Raw genomic sequence first — 18,078 nt, forward strand, 5'->3', positions numbered from 1 at the left:
CCCGCATTTCCCGCCGCTTTAACGCGCGCATGCGATTTTTTTTAAATTATCGACGAGGAGAGTGTAAATATAAAAAGAAATAATAATAATACCCTTTGTAGCAATTAGTTAATATAATCGTAAATAATTAAAATCGTATTACAAATTATTATACAAGTTGTTAATAATTACATAATTTACTTAAATATTAATATTAATATTAATCTATAAGTGTCACTATGGTAATTTTCTCTTCATAGGTTCCTCGTGCACTCGCACTTGAAGGGTAGAACGTGGCCCGCACTTCCAAACGTTTCCATCTTTATCTAGTATACTTGCACTTGCTGTTACTTGGTATTGACCACCACCAAGTTGCGAATTGCCGGTATTGGTTGAGGTACCTGCTCCTCCTACAGTCGAAGCCGGTACACTTCCGAGAGATAGTAAAAATTCGCAAGCGAAAAAATCGCGATGTGGTGTTACCGTTTGATGTAGCTCGTTCATGTTTGTATCCTGTGTATAAAAATGGATATAATTTATAACAGGAATAACTTTTTTTTATACAAAATATGTTTCTTTTATTTACTTTTTGATCCGAATTGATTTTGGAAGGAGGCGTAGTAGATATAGAAATGCACACAGCTGAGACTGAACGATACAAAGATGCGCGTTTACCATGTCGTAGCACACCCTCGACCTTTAATGCTAATTGACTACCCTGGGGTACGGAAACTGGTTCTCCCAGTACGCGAGGTTGCGGTGATACCGAAAGTTTGACGCTAGTAGCTTGCAAAGCTTGGAAGAAGTAACGCGGAATTGGTAGTCTCATATTTCCAGCACCAAGTAACATAACTTGCGATATTATACAGCCGACCCTTACGTGACTGATACCACCTGCTTTCCCTTCACCCACCCATGGTGGTGAAAGACGACGCAACTCCGTACAATAACGAGCCAATTGACGCATTTCTACCGTTCCGCCGAAATCAAAATTCACTTCGTTTTGTTGATACATACATATGGTTGACCCACCGCAAATTCTTTCTACACTGTTTCCCATTAAACAACACATTTCTTGCAAACTGTAGAAGTATGTGTTAAAGAAAAATATTAGTTAGGAAGTTGAGAATTCTATTAATATATTTACATTTAAAGGATACGCTCTAATATTTGCTAAGGAACCAGGATCTGCATCGAAAGCGGATTGATACAATTTCTGATAATTTTCAGCACAAATCTTCAACTCTTGGACTGATTTTCTTAGCTATACAATGTTCAAATTAAATTAATTAAATTTACCTATTAAATATCCCACATTTCGTATATTATTTTTGTTTAAAATTGTATATACCTGTAACGTTACACGCCCGTATCGTTGAAGATCATCTTTTGTTGCTAGAACTACTGTGCACGCGATAGCAGGTGGCGGTGCAGTACATAAAGATCTAAAAAGAAATAATACGAGTTATTATAGTAAGCGACTATAATTTATTAAGGAGTTTAATTTACCTGCAAGAATGTAAAAGTTGTATCGCAGCTTGTAAAAATTCGCAACGCAATTTTGCATATTCACTGGCAAATTGTAGACTACGTAAAGGTGTACTAGCAGCTTTCAATGATGCACAAGCACTTGCATAGTGCGCGATCGCAGCATTTAATTTTTCAACAATGTCCACTTTCTTTGAGGTATCCATCGCATCGATATTGTCCCTTTATATATATATAATTTAAATATATAATATAAAATAAATAATTCACATTATCATATTCGGTATACACTGTTATTAAAATATTACTCACATGAGAAAACTTTCTGCTTTAGTAACTAATTCCAATCCTGATAACCAAAAATGAAGTTGTTCGGATGCAACAGCTTCCTTTAAACTCTTGAATATTTGCGTTGCAACTATATGATGACCGTATCTAGCAGCACCTCTTGCAATTCGATATTTAGACCAACCATCGACACTTTTTATCGTATCTTCTATAGCTTTCAAACATTCGGAATTCCATTCGTATCCACCTGCTATCATTTGGAAAAGCAATGTGCATAACATTACCTACAAGAACAAGCGAACAGAATAAGGAACGATAAGATAATAATTATTAACAAGAAATACAAACCTTTGTATGCATATGCAAAGTCTGTTTAAGCTTTATTAATACATCCGGCAAAAGTGGTAGTAATATATTTTCTCCTAAACTTCCGATTGCTCCTAAAGCTTCGCATAATGCGACTGCTTGTTTTTCACTTTGTCCATTTTCTGAGCTAGTGCTAATAAGCGTAGATCCAATAGCATCAACAAAAACAGGACAATGACTAGGTTGTGCATGGCACAGTTTTACCGTTAAACGTAGACAAGCTTTAAGTTGATGTAAATGTTTGTCATCTAAGGCTAATAAAATAATCAATGACTCCAAACAGGATACAAGATCTTCAGAGGCAAATGTTGGTAATCCCTCTTCATAGCTATTGATCAAGATAATTAATGTAATTTCACTACTCTATAATTAAACTTCAAATTGTAATACTTTTTATTTTCATACCAATAACATATAACCCTTGATAATATAGTTACAGCTTTGACAGCAACGAAAGGATCTGGAGAATAACAAGCATTTACGCAAAGGGATAAAAGTGGACTACCTTCTTCGATATTAGCATCGCACGTAATAGCACTTTGACTTAATACCTGTATTGAAACATTATTTTCATTATTATTTGCATATACAAAAATATAATAATAATTATATAAAAAACAGTACTTTACCTCTATTACATCCAATGTGCGAACCAAAAGATCTGTATTTCCAGTACCATCTTGTAATAATTTTGTAGTACTTTCTAAAAATATGAATATATTACAAAATTAAATAAAAAGTAATAACGTATTTTAACCCTTTGCACTTCTATGTCAAGTGTGACTCAACATCAGTTTTTATCTCAAAAGATATCATAACCTTAGAAATTACAAAATACAATAATAATATAAATAAATCGGAAATTTAAATGATTTTGTTTCTTTCTTTATATATTTAAATTGCCATATTTTTTAGTTAAAGTAAATTTCAAATAAAATATTTAAAGCATTGGAAGCGCTACTGGTAACAAAATTAAAATATAATTCGGAGTGCAAAGGGTTAATAAGCAGAAAATGGCAATACTAACCAATCAAATTATTAAGAGCACCTTGCGGCCACAAATGTGCACCATGTCTTGCAAGAGTATGAAGTAAATGTAAAGCATGACGTTTAATAGATAACCGAGGGTCGTCATGAAGATATCGTAAAAGTAATACAACTTGTTCTGGAATATCTATTAATGTAGCAGAAGCTAAAGTGCTCAGCGCACTCAGTGTTACTCTTACAAATTCAACCGCAGGATAACTGGCAAGAAGTTCCATACATAATTCATTTACCTTTAACAAATACATATTTCAATTAATAATCTACATATTATATTTATATAATAAATAAACTTTTTAAATATTTTTAATACCATTGATGCAGTGAACGTGTCATGGTGCATATATTGGAGAATAGGTATAAGCTGTAATTTCATAGAAGCTGGCGTTGCTTGACCTCTGATCATGTCCGAAATTTTGCTACACATTGATACAGCAAATAATTTGGATTGCGCTGCAAACATTTGAGCAGCATATATAGCAGCTTCTACTTCAACTGAATCATGAGAATCCAAAGATCTTCTTATACTATGATGAACCTTCAAATAAATATCATAATTATTTAAAAAAAGGAATTAGATATAAAGAAATAAATTATATCAGAAATATTACCTGTTGTCTTTCAGGTATAATTCCTGCTACACTACCTAAAGTACGTAAAGTAAGAGCTCTAGCTACCGGATCATTGGAATGAATAACGCTATAGATACGTCTGACAAATTCATCAACATTTAATATTTTATCCAAATGTTTTTCACTTTGCTGACATACCCTAAGAACCCAAACTCTTAGAAAATTACTACCCATACGAAATACTTCTGCCAGTTTCAGCAAAGATGAATTTATCAGTATTGGAAATGGATATTTTTCAAATAACCGAGGAAAGCGAACTATTGCTTCGCATTGTTCACCTATTTTGTTAGATCGCAAACCTAAACATAAAATATATTTTTTACTTAATTTGTATGCTAACAGTATAAATAAAAATTAAGTTCAACAAGTTGGCTTTTATACAAAAAGGTTTAAATTAATTAATATATTTTAAGGTTAGAAATGTACATATACAAACCTTTATCTAATTCAATAAGGGCACTATTAGCATCTTGTTCGGGTTCTCCGAGTCCAGAATCATTAAAAGCATTCATTCTCATTCCTATCATATTCACTAAATATAAAAACAAATATATTATAGAATAATTTAGTTAAACCGGCTTCTTGACTACTTATGCTATGCTATTCCACATGTTTACTACTGTTTTATATAGTAAATAGTCATATATATAAAAGGAGTCGTATTCATATGTATATCTTATATATATATAATATATATATATTAACTTTATATATATGCGTACTTACTTTTTATCAAATTTTTATCACCACATATATTTCTAAAACATCAATACTTCAAAATAAAACTTGTATATCAATTATAAGTTAACATTACACATTAATTATAACTTAAAATTTAATTGAATAAAATTAATAACATCTCATTAACAAAGAATATCATTTAAATTTCTTTAAATACTTTATACACGCACCCACACATGTATGAAAAGGTATATACATATAGATTTTTTTTAATCGTGTGTATTGATGCACTGTAGCGAATAAGATAAAAAATGGCAGGAATATTTAAATAGAAACTAAAAATCATTTATAAAAAATAGAGAAATATATAAAAATTATTATATTTTATTTTATAAATAAAATAAATATATATAAAATAATTATAAAATAAAATGTCGATTGGTTACAGTTGTCGTATATCGAGAGTTCATATCGCAAACAGATTAGCGCAATGTTCAGGTCATTGCAATAGTCGACAACCAACTTCGGCGAGTTCAGTGTACAGGATCAACTGTTTGTTTAAATAGAAGTTTCATTTTCACGATCGATTTAAAAAACAAATTTCAATAGTGTGGGTGTTGACGTACTGTGCTAAAATAAAATGGTCGATTACAGCAAATGGAAGGATATTGAGGTAAGAATTTATTAATCCTTTTCTTCCTGAATGCATGTGGAATATTCTAGAAAGATAAAAGTTATTTTATTATTAAATATATTATCAGATACTTTACTTTGATAGCGAACGTTATTTTTCGTTCTTTTATTTTTGTAAATCGTTCATAAATCATTTCTTTTTTATTAGTTCGTTTTATTTTTAATATGTATATTTATGAGTTGGTTTTATATTTTTTTATTTTTGTTATTAGTTAACAAATATTTCAATGATAATACAACAATCCATTAAAGTTGTTGAAAGTATTGTGTTTTATTTTACTGTTTGATTAACTTAAAATGTTTAGTAATTAACTTAATAGAATACTTTACATTAATACAGAAATATGTAATACTTAGATTTCAGACGACGAAGATGATACTCATCCTAACATTGATACACCGTCCTTGTTTAGATGGCGTCATCAAGCAAGAGTGGAACGTATGGAAGAAAGAAAACGAGAACAGGAGGAACACGAAAGGAAAAAGATTGAGTATGTGAATAAAAACATGTACATTTTGTATTCTCAGATGTATAAAGCTATCTATAATCCTAATATAAATGATAAGCTAACATTGTAAAAATATTTCAAACGCTAATCATACTAACATTTTAGACATATGAAAAAACTTAAAGAAACTAAAGAAAAACTTGCAAGGCTAGAAAACGAGCAAAAGGATTCGGCAGATTTGAGTGCATTGAAAAAAGTTTTGCAAGATCTTGAAGAAGAAGAGAAAAAAATAAAAGCAAGAGAAGATGAAATGAAAAAAAAGGAAAAGTTGACACCATGGAATGTAGATACGATTGGTCAAGATGGTTTTACCAAAACCGTAATAAACACAAAACCAGCTCGAAACGATGATGATTCCACTCTCTCAGATGAAGAAAAGGAGAAAAGAATGAAGCAATTTGTAAAGAAAAATGAGAAACAGTTGAAAGAATTTGGAATGCTTAGAAGATACGATGATAGTAAGAAATTCTTATTGGAACATCCGCAAATAGTTTGCGAGAATACAGCTAATTATTTAGTCATTTGGTGCATTAATTTAGAAATGGAAGAAGTAAGTGAATTATTACATAATTCTTTGAAAACAGTTGTTCTAAATGACATTATTTTTATGTAATTGCAGAAACATGACTTAATGGAACACATTGCTCATCAATGTATATGCATGCAGTATATATTAGAACTATCTAAGCAATTAGATGTTGACCCTAGAGCTTGCGTTAGTTCATTCTTCAGTCGTATACAAGTTGCTGAAGTAGAATATAAGAATTCGTTTGATGAAGAACTTAGAGCATTTAAGAATAGAATACGCAAACGTGCTGCAGAGAAGGTTGCAGATGCACTTAGAGAAGCGGAAGAAGAAGAAAGAAAAGAGAGACTTGGCCCTGGAGGTCTTGATCCTGTTGAAGTTTTTGAAAGTCTTCCTAAGGTATAAAAAATAAAAATCAATTATTTTTATATGAAATACAAAAAAAAGTATAATTAATAAATTTAATAAAATGATATTATTTTTTTTAGCCTTTACAACAGTGTTTTGAAGCGCAAGACATACCATTATTGCAACAAACAATAGCCGCTATGCCTGAAGATGAAGCTAGATATCATATGAAGCGTTGTATTGATAGCGGTCTTTGGGTACCGGATGCTAAAGCTAAAGAAAAAGAAGAACAAGAGCAAAATGGAAAAGAAGAAATTACAGGTACACCCGATCCGGAATAACACTTTTTTTCAACTAAGCTCTGCTTTTGCATCCATTTATTTTCTTTTTCTCTTTGTTAAGATACTACTTGACTTAAGTCATATTTTATGAAAATTCGCTATAGATATTAATTAATTAATTAAAAAATAAAATTATTCGCAAGAAATATAACAAAAATAAAAGGATAATTTCATCCTTTGTATGATTTATTTAAAAGAAAATTATAATAATCATTGTCGTAGAACAAGCTGTAAAGTTCATCTAATTGTTATCAGAGACTGAGAATTATTTTTATTATACTTAGTATATTTTTTTTTTTTTTTTTATTGGAATTCTTTCAACTAATAACACAAAGCAGTGAAAATGCAAGAAATAACGATCATTAGTCCAATTATATTAAATACAACAATACTTTCCTTTCGTCTAATATTCGTAATTGTACTTTGAATGTAATTCGTAAAAAAGAAAAAAAAAGAAAAACAGTATTGAAAAAAGCATTCTGAATGTATATACTAATCTTAAAACGTATAGAATATGTGTTACATATATTCTTTACGCTGCAACATGTCTCATTATTTCACACATTTGATGATTTTATGACCGATATGTAATATGTACATTACACAATGTATGTTAATTTTCATATTATTAATTGTGTAAATAAAAATCTTTATCGACCAACATCTTTAATCTCAATCGCCAAAAATAGTGAAACTGTGAAAATAGAATTTATGGTTATGCATACACGCACACATGTATTTTAAATTTAGTCAAGGTAAAAGTAGTACTCTATATCTACTACTACTCTTAATAGTTAGTTTATGATCTGATCGATTTCTATGTTTTGATGAAAGTTCAAATATGAGATGCAGAGTGTAGTGTTTCGTTTATTCGAGAGAAAGGCGGCGTTACTGTCGACTGGAAATGACGAAGCATCGTGTCTCGAATTCTCGGCCAGGCCTTCCTTTTCCGGTGCGATGTGCCACGGGTCTTTGGGTAATATTTTTCGTCTTTCATTCTCGTCATTATACGTTAGTTCCATATACTACGAAAGACGCAGGCTGATTTTCATTGGAACGGGTAACACTTAGCAACATTAAAATTATATTATTTTCATTCATTTTATTTTATTTTATATCTTAGATGATAAACAAATTATTATTAGGACATTTAACGTGCCTTTTTTTAACGTAAATTACCCAATCTGATGGAAAACGGCAGATAAATATACCTATATATTTTTTTTTTCGTTAACTTCGTTGTATTCATTAACGTCATTTCGAGGAAAGAAGCCATTTTACGAACGTTCTCTCTATCTCTCTCTCTCTCTTTCTCTCTTTCTCACACATGTACACATACTTTGCATGGTGTCAAATCGACGTTTCATATCAACTCTAAACGTTCATACAAAGTTTATTATTATTACTCGTTTATTATAATTACTCGTTTATTATAGTCGTTGCCATCTTTCCAGTGCCCATTGGTTCGTTCATTGTGTGACCTAGAGAATATTATAAGTTCCCTGAGCTCGTCTTTTGATTAAACTTGAAACATATTGTGTGTCATCATGTCGAATTATTGGAATAGCATAACGTAAGAATTTTTCTGTGTTATCATTTAAATGTATTTAATTGTGAAAATTCAGTAATTGTTCGATTGGAAAAATCGTTGCCAACGGTACAAAATGAAATTTAACGCAGCACTTGTCTCTTATAGTTCTAGCTTTTTACGAATTTCTAGTTCTTTTTCGATTTTAAAGAAATATTTCGTTGTCTCAATTGTTTTGTCTTTTCCAATTTTCAAATATCAAAAATAAGTTACGTACAGATCATGTCTCAAAAAAAAAAAAAGAAAAAAAAAAAATAAGAAAGTATCTCGTTCTAACGGTGCAAAAATATGCATGTAGTACGTGACCGCGTCGTATAAGATTTTATGTTAATTGCGCATTTGACTGGATAATATCGAAAAACTGACGCCGTGCATTCTGGGTAAAATTTCCGTGAGTAATAAAAATGGCTGTCTTAACAACTATTTCCGTTTCGTAATTTACTTAAAGATGTATAGTATATACGTAATTAATATGAGAAGAAAAATGAAAGATTTGAATCAGAAAAATAATATTATATAAAGGACAAGATATATTTTGGTTAATTTTTATAGTAAAAATATATTTTTTGATTTGTTAAATTTATTTGGGAGGATAAAGAAGTGTGGAGGAAGTTTGAGGGCGCTGTAGTCGATTAGTAGGGGACAGGTCGAACGTTGCATGCTGGGACGACGGATGGGGGAGGGCGAAAGAACGAGTGAGAATCTTACAAAATGGAGACGAAGCTGAGGTCTGTGAACATATAGTACGATAAAATTCAATAACTTTGCACGATGTCGCGACGCTGTACATCATTAGTCGATTAATATTGCGAACACGTGTGCGCGAATTAGTTTATTTTTCTTAAATTAACGTGATATTGTGCGTGGTGCTTCATTTATTCGAGATTCGATGCGACGCGTAGACGATATGATGCAGGTGAGTGGACGGGATTCGAAAATTCTTCGATTTTCTTCATTAATTTGGATTTTTCCATCGATAATTATTTGTTTTCCGCGCCCAAATTAGATTGGCCGTAATATTGATAAAACAATTAACGATATACGACCACGATGTTGTTTGGAATAAAGGAGAAAATAATTCATATTTGACGACGCGGCTTTACAACTCTTGTCGTCGATTTAAAAGGTTTATAAAAATATAAAAAATTATTTATTATTAACTATTGATATTTTTTCACGTAGGGCGGGGTCCAATGGACCTCGGGAGCTCAGGGACTTGATTCTTCATAGTCACACTTTTCCACAATTTTACATAGTTTTCCAGCCTCTTAATAACCTATAAGTTTGTTTACATTGATTCAAGTTTACATTTATCACTTAAAATATCCGTGTTCCACCCTAATTTTCGTTAAAAATTATTCCTTGTATTATCCTTCAACCAGATACCATGGTTATTCAAAAATTTAAAACAGACCCATTTTTGCAAATTAAGCTCAAAGATCTTCATGTATGGTTTGTCTATAATACCCACTGTCACTGGTATAATGTATACTAATTTTACTCGTTTCATCATGGAAATATTGAAAATATGCCATGTATTTTATCATCTTATTAAGTTTTAAATTCATTTTTCAATTATTAGAGAGTTTAATAATGCACATTGTATTGGTTTTAACAATTTTCATTAATGTAAATCAATTTCTGAAGGTATGTTTTTTTTTGTGTAAAAGATATTCTTCCTATCATACTTCTTTTTTCTCATTTAATAGACTAATCAAAGAAGACAATGTGTGCAAATAAATTATACGTATCGTCTTGAATGAAAAAAAACAATTCTATAATCTATTCGACGAAGTATAAAAATATACATCAAAAGTAAAATTAAAATTGTGTTTATTATACCGATTATCATATTAAAATGATTATAGAAAACATATATATGGTCAACACATCGGATTTAACATTTTCATTAAATATTTACAAATTTTGTAAGTAGAGAGAAATTCTGTTATTAATTTTAACAGCGTTACAAACTTTCGAATGGTAAATTATGAAAGAAATGAAAGCAGCGAACAATAATTTTTGATATAAAATATTCTTTGCTATATCAAAATAAGGTTACTGTGTTTGCTAAACTCAGGATATTTTTTACTTGCATTAGAAAAGTAGCTTTTAATTGATATTATTATCGTATTTCAATAGATGATCTATCAAGATTAAGAGTTCAAGAATCATTTTTTAATTACGTTATGGTATTTTTATTATACATATATGTAATAATGCAAAATCATGTTTGATTAATATTATTACATTCTGTGTATATACCAATATTAAACAATCCAATTTTATATAAAGAACACTTGTAAAATGGTACCAAAAAGTTTTATCATCAAAAATGATATATGATTTTATTTAATTTTACAAGGCTTAAACTGAATTTGTAAAAGAGTTAGCATTATCTGTGCCGAGAATTAAATAAATATTGCATAATATTAATTTAATTATCATACTAATGATCCTTTAAGAAACAGTATATTTAAATTTACACACAAGTACTGCATTACTAGCAATATTAACTTCCTCTCATCAAATATATCTATAGATACACACACATATTTTAATCTTAAAATTCAGGGTAAACTAAGTTGCCGATGTATTTCCTGAATAATTTAATAAAAATGTTCCAGTATTAAAATAGTGAAGTATATTATTTTTTATGGAACCCATGTACCTTATAATATAGTATAGAAAAAAGTTTAGATGAAATTAATGTAAACTATAGGATTAAATATTTTTAAGTAAAGTGATTGAATATTGGGGTTGTTAAGAAAAATGCTTAATTATCTTAAAATAACTATCTCGATATATTAGATAAATTATTCATTATTTTTATTTATCTATTACGTATAATATCTATGTCTCATTTGTTAGTCATCTGACTGACTATACAAATGAAAATTTCTTAATTTTTGTGTTTGATTTTCTGTTCTTAAAATGGTGGACATATTCCATAAAATGGAAGACAATTTATCTTCCACATAGATGGCAGTAGGATGAGATAATAGATTTATGAAGAGAAGAGAAGAATCATTTTTTAATTTTATAGATGTATATCTTATAAGATGTATTTAACATTGATAAGAATGAAATATATATGTATATATATATATGTATTATAATTTTATTCCAAACAACATTGGGGGTTAAATCGTACAGATTTAAAAACAAATAGTATTAGATATTATCATATTACAGAAAACATTTGACTCTGAATCCGGTAAGGAATCTGGCTCAGATTCTGAAAATGAAAGTAAAAGCGATAGTTCCTCTTCTGGAAGCAATTCAGCATCTGGCTCTGGCTCAGATAGGTGTGTATTATATTCTAATATATATTCCTTGTTAAATTGGAAAGTCTGGTACGACATTAATTTTATTCACAATGAGATAACTAGATCAATATAATACTAAGACAATATATGAGAATCACTTGATGTTGCTTTAATACAAAAGAAAGAATTCAGTAATTAATTTGATTTTAATCCAAAAATTTGAAAAATTTATTGTTTCTACAAATGTAATATAATGCGTACTTTGACTATCTGATATATACAGGATAGATAATATGCCATTCAGTTCATTGTGTATTGCTATAGCTTGATATAGCACTAACATTTGCCTTCATGGTATTGCTAACTATGTGTATTCCATTGAGTTTTTGTGATCACACTTTTTTATTTTTCCTTTAATTTTTTTTTTTGAAATGTCTATTCTTAATTGTATTTATGTCATATTAGATCATCATTATCTTTCATATTAATCTTTGTTATATTGAGGCATTAGCAATATATCTCTAGAAGAAATAAAAGCAAATCAGTTGATTTTACATAATAACTTGAAATATATCCCTTTAATTAGACAATTAATACTATTTTAATAGTTATCTTGATAAGTGTAACTTATTTTTTTTATATAAAGCAAATGACAATGAAGAATTAAATTTTAATGAGAAATATTTGTATAATATATATATATTTGAACTTTTCACAAAAGAATTGTATGTTTCTTAATGATAGATATATTTCAAGATATAATACAATAATCATTGCTAAAGTAGTGACATAAAAAATTGCTTGGCTGCTCATTCAGTGACTCTAGTTCCTCGAGTGGCTCCGGTTCAGGATCAGGTTCAGACTCTGAAAAATCAGAGCAATTGGATGCACCTGCACAGAGTGATAGTTTACAAAGCAAATCTTCTAATCACAGCACAGAAACAAAACTTAGGCTTAAAAATGAGTCTAGTCGTGAATGGGACGAGAATCCTGATATTTATGGCATTAGGAGATCTGGACGTTCTAGAAAAGAGCCAGAGAGGCTTGCAACCCAGCGCGAAAGCGACAGTGAAGGTCGCAAGAGATATAAGAAAAAGAGGTAAGTAGAGACAACGATGGAACCACTTTGATTGATCGAACTCTATTTAATGGGTTTATAAAATAATTTATATATATATAAAAAAAAAAATTTGTTTAATAACTTGAATTATATAACTTTATAGATACACATATATAGTGTTATTATCCTGTGCTTGTTTTTCTTTGTGCTTCTTGGCATTGAATACTCACATCATGTGTCATGTAGATCATTGTATACTATGTGGCAATCATATATATGAGTGTGTCAATTCTAACACTAAATTTATCTACATTTTTTTAATTACTTAATTTATTTATTTTTAAATTATTAATGCTTTTGATCAGTTTTTTACACATTAATTTTACAGTTATTTTATATTTTATTTAATCACTGATATATTTATAAATCATGGTAATTTCAAACAAAATATACAGATTTGTACTATTTTGCAGTGTATAATTATCAGCAAGCAAATACATATATAAATTAAAAGTAATTTAGATTATATATTTTATATATATACAAATCCATGAAATTTAAAAAAAAAAAATTAAATTGATTTCTTATTGCTGTAATATGTAAAAAAAATTATTTATTTAGCATAAATGTAATATACATATACATATATATATTTTTTTTAAATATCAATTCGCGTAATTCAGTACAGTTCACGTGATGATTTTTTAAAAATATTTAGAAAACATTTCTGATAATTAACAGCTATTTATCTATTTTAGTTCACACAATTCATGGAATTCTGAAAGCTCTGAATCAGAATCTGATGAAGCTGAAAATAGACGACCACCACCTAGCAAATCTTTAAACAGGCGTGCAGCACAAAAAGCTAAGGAAAAAGCTAGAACACGTAAAAAGCGAATTTCTGAATCTTCTGATAATTCATCATTTGACAGCGATGATAACAGAAGGTACTATTCATATTCTATTCATATAGAAAGTATCATACATATTATTTAGTATAGGTAATTTATTATTGTGTACATTATTGAACATGTGAATAATATTAAATATTTGAAAATATAGGCAAGTTACAAGAAGAACAGGTACCGCTGTTAGCTATAAAGAAGAGAGCGAAGAAGGTACTGATAGTGAAGACTTGGTGGAAGTCGATGAAGCGGCACCTGCTAATGCAGAACCTGATAATGCGGAAACAATTGAAAAAATTATAAGACAAAGAATAGGGAAAAAGGGTGGTAAGTTTTATTTCAAATTAATTATAATACATATAAAAATTAGTATTTAATAATATCTGTTTCTAACATTTTTTTAACAGTTACAGGAAATGTAACCACAATTTATGCAGTAGAAGAAAATGGCGATCCTAATCCGAAGAATTTAAGTGGAGAAGAAACTGAAAAACAATATTTAATTAAATGGAAAGGATGGTCGCATATACATAATACGTGGGAATCGGAAGATTCTTTAAAAGCACAAAAGGTATTTAACTTATATTTATTAAATTTATTGATATACTTTGATATCCTTACTATTTAATAACTGTGTAAAGCGTATTTAGTGATTCCATTTCATTTTCTGTTATTATGTAACACATTTGCAACAGCATCACATTTAGAAAAAATTTTTCTAAACTACAAATTTCAAATTCAGTTTTCAAAATTTCTGTTAGATATGATAGAACGTTCTGGCGTGCGCATCTTCTAATTCGCTGCCAGCGCAAGAGGTTAATCATATTGATATTGATTTTATAGGTTAAAGGGTTAAAGAAATTAGATAATTTTATTAAACGCGAACGAGATATAAAACAATGGAGAGAAAATGCAGGACCTGAGGATATCGACTATTTTGAGTGTCAGTATGAATTGCAGCAAGAACTTTTAAAAAGTTATAACAATGTGGAAAGAATTATTGGTAAGTTATAAAATTATTGTACTTCTACAAATATTTTATTTTATTTATGCAAAATCGTAATTATTTATATTTGTGTCGTAGCTGAATACAATAAGCCAGATTCGGGACATCCTGATTATTACTGTAAATGGGAAAGTTCATCGTATGCCGATTCTACGTGGGAAGATGGTGCATTGATAATAAAAAAATGGCCCGAGAAAATCAAAGAATTTCGTGATAGAGAAGATTCTAAAAGAACACCAAGTAAGCATTGCAAAGTGCTTAGAACTAGACCTAAATTTCATCAATTGAAAGGCCAACCTGAATATATGGGAAAAGGAAAAGAATTAGTCCTAAGAGATTACCAAATGGATGGGCTAAATTGGATGATTCATTCTTGGTGTAAAGAAAACAGTGTCATTTTGGCAGATGAAATGGGCCTCGGAAAAACAATACAAACTATATGCTTCCTTTATTATCTATTTCATACACATCAACTTCACGGACCGTTTTTATTAGTAGTACCTCTTTCAACAATGACTTCCTGGCAAAGGGAAATGGCCCAATGGGCACCTGACATGAATTTTGTTACTTATTTGGGTGATGTAACATCTCGAAATGTAATACGAGACCACGAATGGTGCTATAGTTCTAAAAGATTAAAATTTAATGCAATACTTACAACCTACGAGATAGTACTTAAAGATAAAACATTTTTGGGTGCCTTAAATTGGGCAGTGCTTTTAGTCGACGAAGCTCATAGATTAAAAAACGATGATTCTCTCCTTTATAAAGCTTTGTCCGAATTTCATACCAATCATCGTCTTTTAATAACCGGTACTCCACTACAAAACAGTTTGAAGGAATTGTGGGCTTTGCTTCACTTTATAATGCCTGCCAAATTTAATTCTTGGGAAGAATTTGAAAAGGAACACGATAATGCTGCACAGAAAGGTTATTCTAAGTTACATAAACAATTAGAACCTTTTATTTTAAGACGCGTTAAAAAAGACGTAGAGAAGTCCTTGCCAGCTAAAGTCGAACAGATTCTACGCGTAGAAATGACGTCCTTGCAAAAACAATATTACAAGTGGATATTGACCAAAAATTACAATGCTTTGCGCAAGGGTGTTAAAGGCTCGACTATGACATTTCTTAACATAGTAATAGAATTGAAGAAATGTTGCAATCATGCTTTCTTAACTAAACCGACTGAAAGTGAAAGAAAAGATAATAATGAAGATTATCTACAGCAATTGATCAGAGGTTCAGGAAAATTGGTACTTTTGGATAAACTTTTAGTCAGACTTCGTGAAACCGGACATAGAGTATTAATATTTAGTCAAATGGTTAGAATGTTGGATATTCTGGGAGAATATCTACAAAAACGACATTTTCCATTTCAACGATTGGATGGAAGTATAAAAGGTGAATTGAGAAAACAAGCCTTAGATCATTTTAATGCCGAAGGTTCGCTAGATTTTTGTTTTTTACTATCAACGAGAGCTGGTGGACTTGGAATTAATCTTGCCACTGCTGACACAGTAATTATTTTTGACTCGGATTGGAATCCACAAAATGATTTACAAGCTCAAGCTAGAGCTCATAGAATCGGACAGAAAAATCAGGTTAATATATACAGATTAGTGACAAAAAATTCTGTCGAAGAAGAAATAGTTGAACGAGCGAAACAAAAAATGGTACTTGACCATTTGGTTATCCAAAGGATGGATACAACTGGAAGAACAGTTTTGGATAAAAAGAATGCGGGGACCAATAATAATCCATTTAATAAAGAAGACTTAAATGCCATTTTAAAATTCGGCGCGGAAGAATTATTTAAAGATGAAGAGGACGGCGATGAAGAACCTACGTGCGATATTGATGAAATTTTAAGAAGAGCTGAAACCAGGGATGAAGGACCTGCTACTGTAGGAGATGAATTGTTGTCTGCATTTAAAGTAGCAAGTTTTGCCGCATTCGAAGAAGAATCAGAACCTGTCAGCCAACCTAACGATAACGATGATGAAAGTAAAGACTGGGCTGAGATAATACCCGAAAACTTCCGTAAAAAGATTGAAGAAGAGGAGAAGTCTAAAGAAATGGAAGATCTTTACCTTCCGCCTAGAAGTCGTAAAACTCTTCAACAAATCAATCAAACTGGAGATGGGAAAGGTAGAAAAAGAAAAAAGACACCAGATGACAGCGAAGAGGAACAAGAATCTGGCAGCGAAGTTGAAGGTAGCGACGACGAAAGACCTAAAAAGAGAGGAAGACCAAGAGTAACACCTCGCGAAAATATAAAGAGTTTTACAGATGCGGAAATTCGAAAATTTGTGAAAAGTTATAAGAAATTTACAGCACCTTTGAAAAGATTAGACGACATTGCTGCAGATGCTGAATTACAAGAGAAACCAATGTCAGAGTTACGTTATTTGGGTGAACAGTTGCAATCTCGTTGTGAGGCTTGCTTATCTGAATTTGAGAGCACTGCCAAAGAGAATAAAGGCGAGGAGGAGGGTAAAGGACCTGGTCGTAAAAGAGGAAGAGGTCCTACGTTTAAAATGGGTGGCGTTATGGTAAACGCTAAATCATTTTCTGCTGCTGTCAAAGAATTGGAACCTTTAGATCAAGCACTTCCCTCAGATGCTGAACAAAGGGCTAATTGGCATCTTGATATAAAAGTTAAGCCAGCTAACTTTGACTGCGATTGGAGTATCGAAGATGATTCTAGACTTTTGAGAGGGATATACCAACATGGTATGGGCTCTTGGGAAGCTATCAAAACAGATGCTAGCTTAAAACTTACTGATAAAATTCTTCCTAATTTTAGTAAGGTTCAGTTCAAACGAGTAACTGCTCGTGCTGAATACTTATTAAAAGTTCTTAAAAAGCAAATGGATTTCAAGCATGGCGTGGTAAGTTCTTCTGGTTTTATTTCTTAATTTCTTAATTCTATTTTCTCCCCTATTTTTTTCCCCCTTTTCAGATTTCTCAATCCTTTCTCTTCTCTCTCAAACAAATTGCTTAATATTTAAAAAAAAACGTATTATCCCTTTCTTATATTACCATTTATTTATTTTTTTTCCTCGTCAAATTTCAAATTATTATTTTAAGTGTATACACAAAATTTTGTTCAGTATACACATTCGATCTCCGTTTCAGACACGAACAAGGAAACCTAGAAAACCAAAAGAAGTTAAAACCGCAATTACAAAAGAAATTATTGAAGAGAATGATAGTTCGGGAGAAGAAAATAAAAAGCTTAAGAAAAATATCGATAAAGTAAGTTTAATCATTGAAAAATAGTATGGATAGAATAAATATATATATATATATATATATATATATATATATAGAGAGAGAGAGAGAGAGAGAG

General features: G+C 30.4%; 3 protein-coding genes across 5 annotated transcripts in view; 2 read left to right on the plus strand and 1 right to left on the minus strand.

Moving 5' to 3' along the window:
• Positions 1 to 100: 100 nt before the first annotated feature.
• LOC106785922 (integrator complex subunit 7) lies at positions 101 to 4,620 on the minus strand. Of its 2 annotated transcripts, XM_014746757.1 has the most exons (14): positions 4,524 to 4,620; positions 4,234 to 4,329; positions 3,777 to 4,096; positions 3,479 to 3,703; positions 3,149 to 3,398; positions 2,751 to 2,824; positions 2,527 to 2,672; positions 2,104 to 2,449; positions 1,780 to 2,039; positions 1,489 to 1,689; positions 1,331 to 1,424; positions 1,140 to 1,243; positions 566 to 1,061; positions 101 to 492 (listed from the first exon to the last, which is right to left on the minus strand). In XM_014746757.1, coding segments are annotated over exons 1-14 (2,889 nt in total). In that variant the 5' UTR covers positions 4,525 to 4,620; the 3' UTR covers positions 101 to 216. The 2 variants fall into 2 exon arrangements, with proteins under 2 accessions (XP_014602243.1, XP_014602244.1); XM_014746758.1 differs by lacking the exon at positions 4,524 to 4,620 and having other exon boundaries at positions 4,234 to 4,407.
• Positions 4,621 to 4,940: 320 nt separating this feature from the next.
• LOC106785923 (hsp90 co-chaperone Cdc37) lies at positions 4,941 to 7,548 on the plus strand. The gene is made up of 5 exons (XM_014746760.1): positions 4,941 to 5,151; positions 5,529 to 5,662; positions 5,786 to 6,230; positions 6,300 to 6,605; positions 6,695 to 7,548. The coding sequence occupies exons 1-5, from the start codon at positions 5,119 to 5,121 to the stop codon at positions 6,893 to 6,895; spliced, it is 1,119 nt and encodes a 372-aa protein (XP_014602246.1). The 5' UTR covers positions 4,941 to 5,118; the 3' UTR covers positions 6,896 to 7,548.
• A 96-nt stretch (positions 7,549 to 7,644) lies between these two features.
• The window catches only part of LOC106785921 (chromodomain-helicase-DNA-binding protein 1), a 12,969-nt gene continuing 2,535 nt past the window's right edge, over positions 7,645 to 18,078 (plus strand). Inside the window, exons 1-9 of one of the 2 annotated variants that reach the window (XM_014746755.1) lie at positions 7,993 to 9,399; positions 11,679 to 11,791; positions 12,570 to 12,851; positions 13,571 to 13,759; positions 13,875 to 14,044; positions 14,125 to 14,288; positions 14,561 to 14,720; positions 14,802 to 17,617; positions 17,865 to 17,984. In XM_014746755.1, the coding sequence (XP_014602241.1) occupies positions 9,373 to 9,399; positions 11,679 to 11,791; positions 12,570 to 12,851; positions 13,571 to 13,759; positions 13,875 to 14,044; positions 14,125 to 14,288; positions 14,561 to 14,720; positions 14,802 to 17,617; positions 17,865 to 17,984 (4,041 nt within the window). In that variant the 5' untranslated portion in view covers positions 7,993 to 9,372. Of the gene's footprint in view, positions 7,872 to 7,992; positions 9,400 to 11,678; positions 11,792 to 12,569; positions 12,852 to 13,570; positions 13,760 to 13,874; positions 14,045 to 14,124; positions 14,289 to 14,560; positions 14,721 to 14,801; positions 17,618 to 17,864; positions 17,985 to 18,078 lie in introns of those variants that run through there. The other variant, XM_014746756.1, reaches the window with a different exon arrangement.

The sequence above is a fragment of the Polistes canadensis genome, unplaced genomic scaffold, assembly GCF_001313835.1.
Source record: "Polistes canadensis isolate GaletaPanama2010 unplaced genomic scaffold, ASM131383v1 scaffold_59, whole genome shotgun sequence".
In the NCBI taxonomy this organism is placed as follows: domain Eukaryota; kingdom Metazoa; phylum Arthropoda; class Insecta; order Hymenoptera; family Vespidae; genus Polistes; species Polistes canadensis.

Bases quoted from the DNA above. Each gene is read 5' to 3' on its own strand.
- LOC106785923 (XM_014746760.1), top strand. From the start codon at position 5,119: ATGGTCGATTACAGCAAATGGAAGGATATTGAG. The intron at 5,152-5,528 runs GTAAGAATTTAT...TGTAATACTTAG, and splicing joins GCAAATGGAAGGATATTGAG to ATTTCAGACGACGAAGATGA. The intron at 5,663-5,785 runs GTATGTGAATAA...CTAACATTTTAG, and splicing joins CACGAAAGGAAAAAGATTGA to ACATATGAAAAAACTTAAAG.
- LOC106785922 (XM_014746757.1), bottom strand. The intron at 4,097-4,233 runs GTTTGTATATGT...TTTTATGTTTAG, and splicing joins CCTTATTGAATTAGATAAAG to GTTTGCGATCTAACAAAATA. The intron at 2,040-2,103 runs GTTTGTATTTCT...TTGTTCTTGTAG, and splicing joins CTTTGCATATGCATACAAAG to GTAATGTTATGCACATTGCT.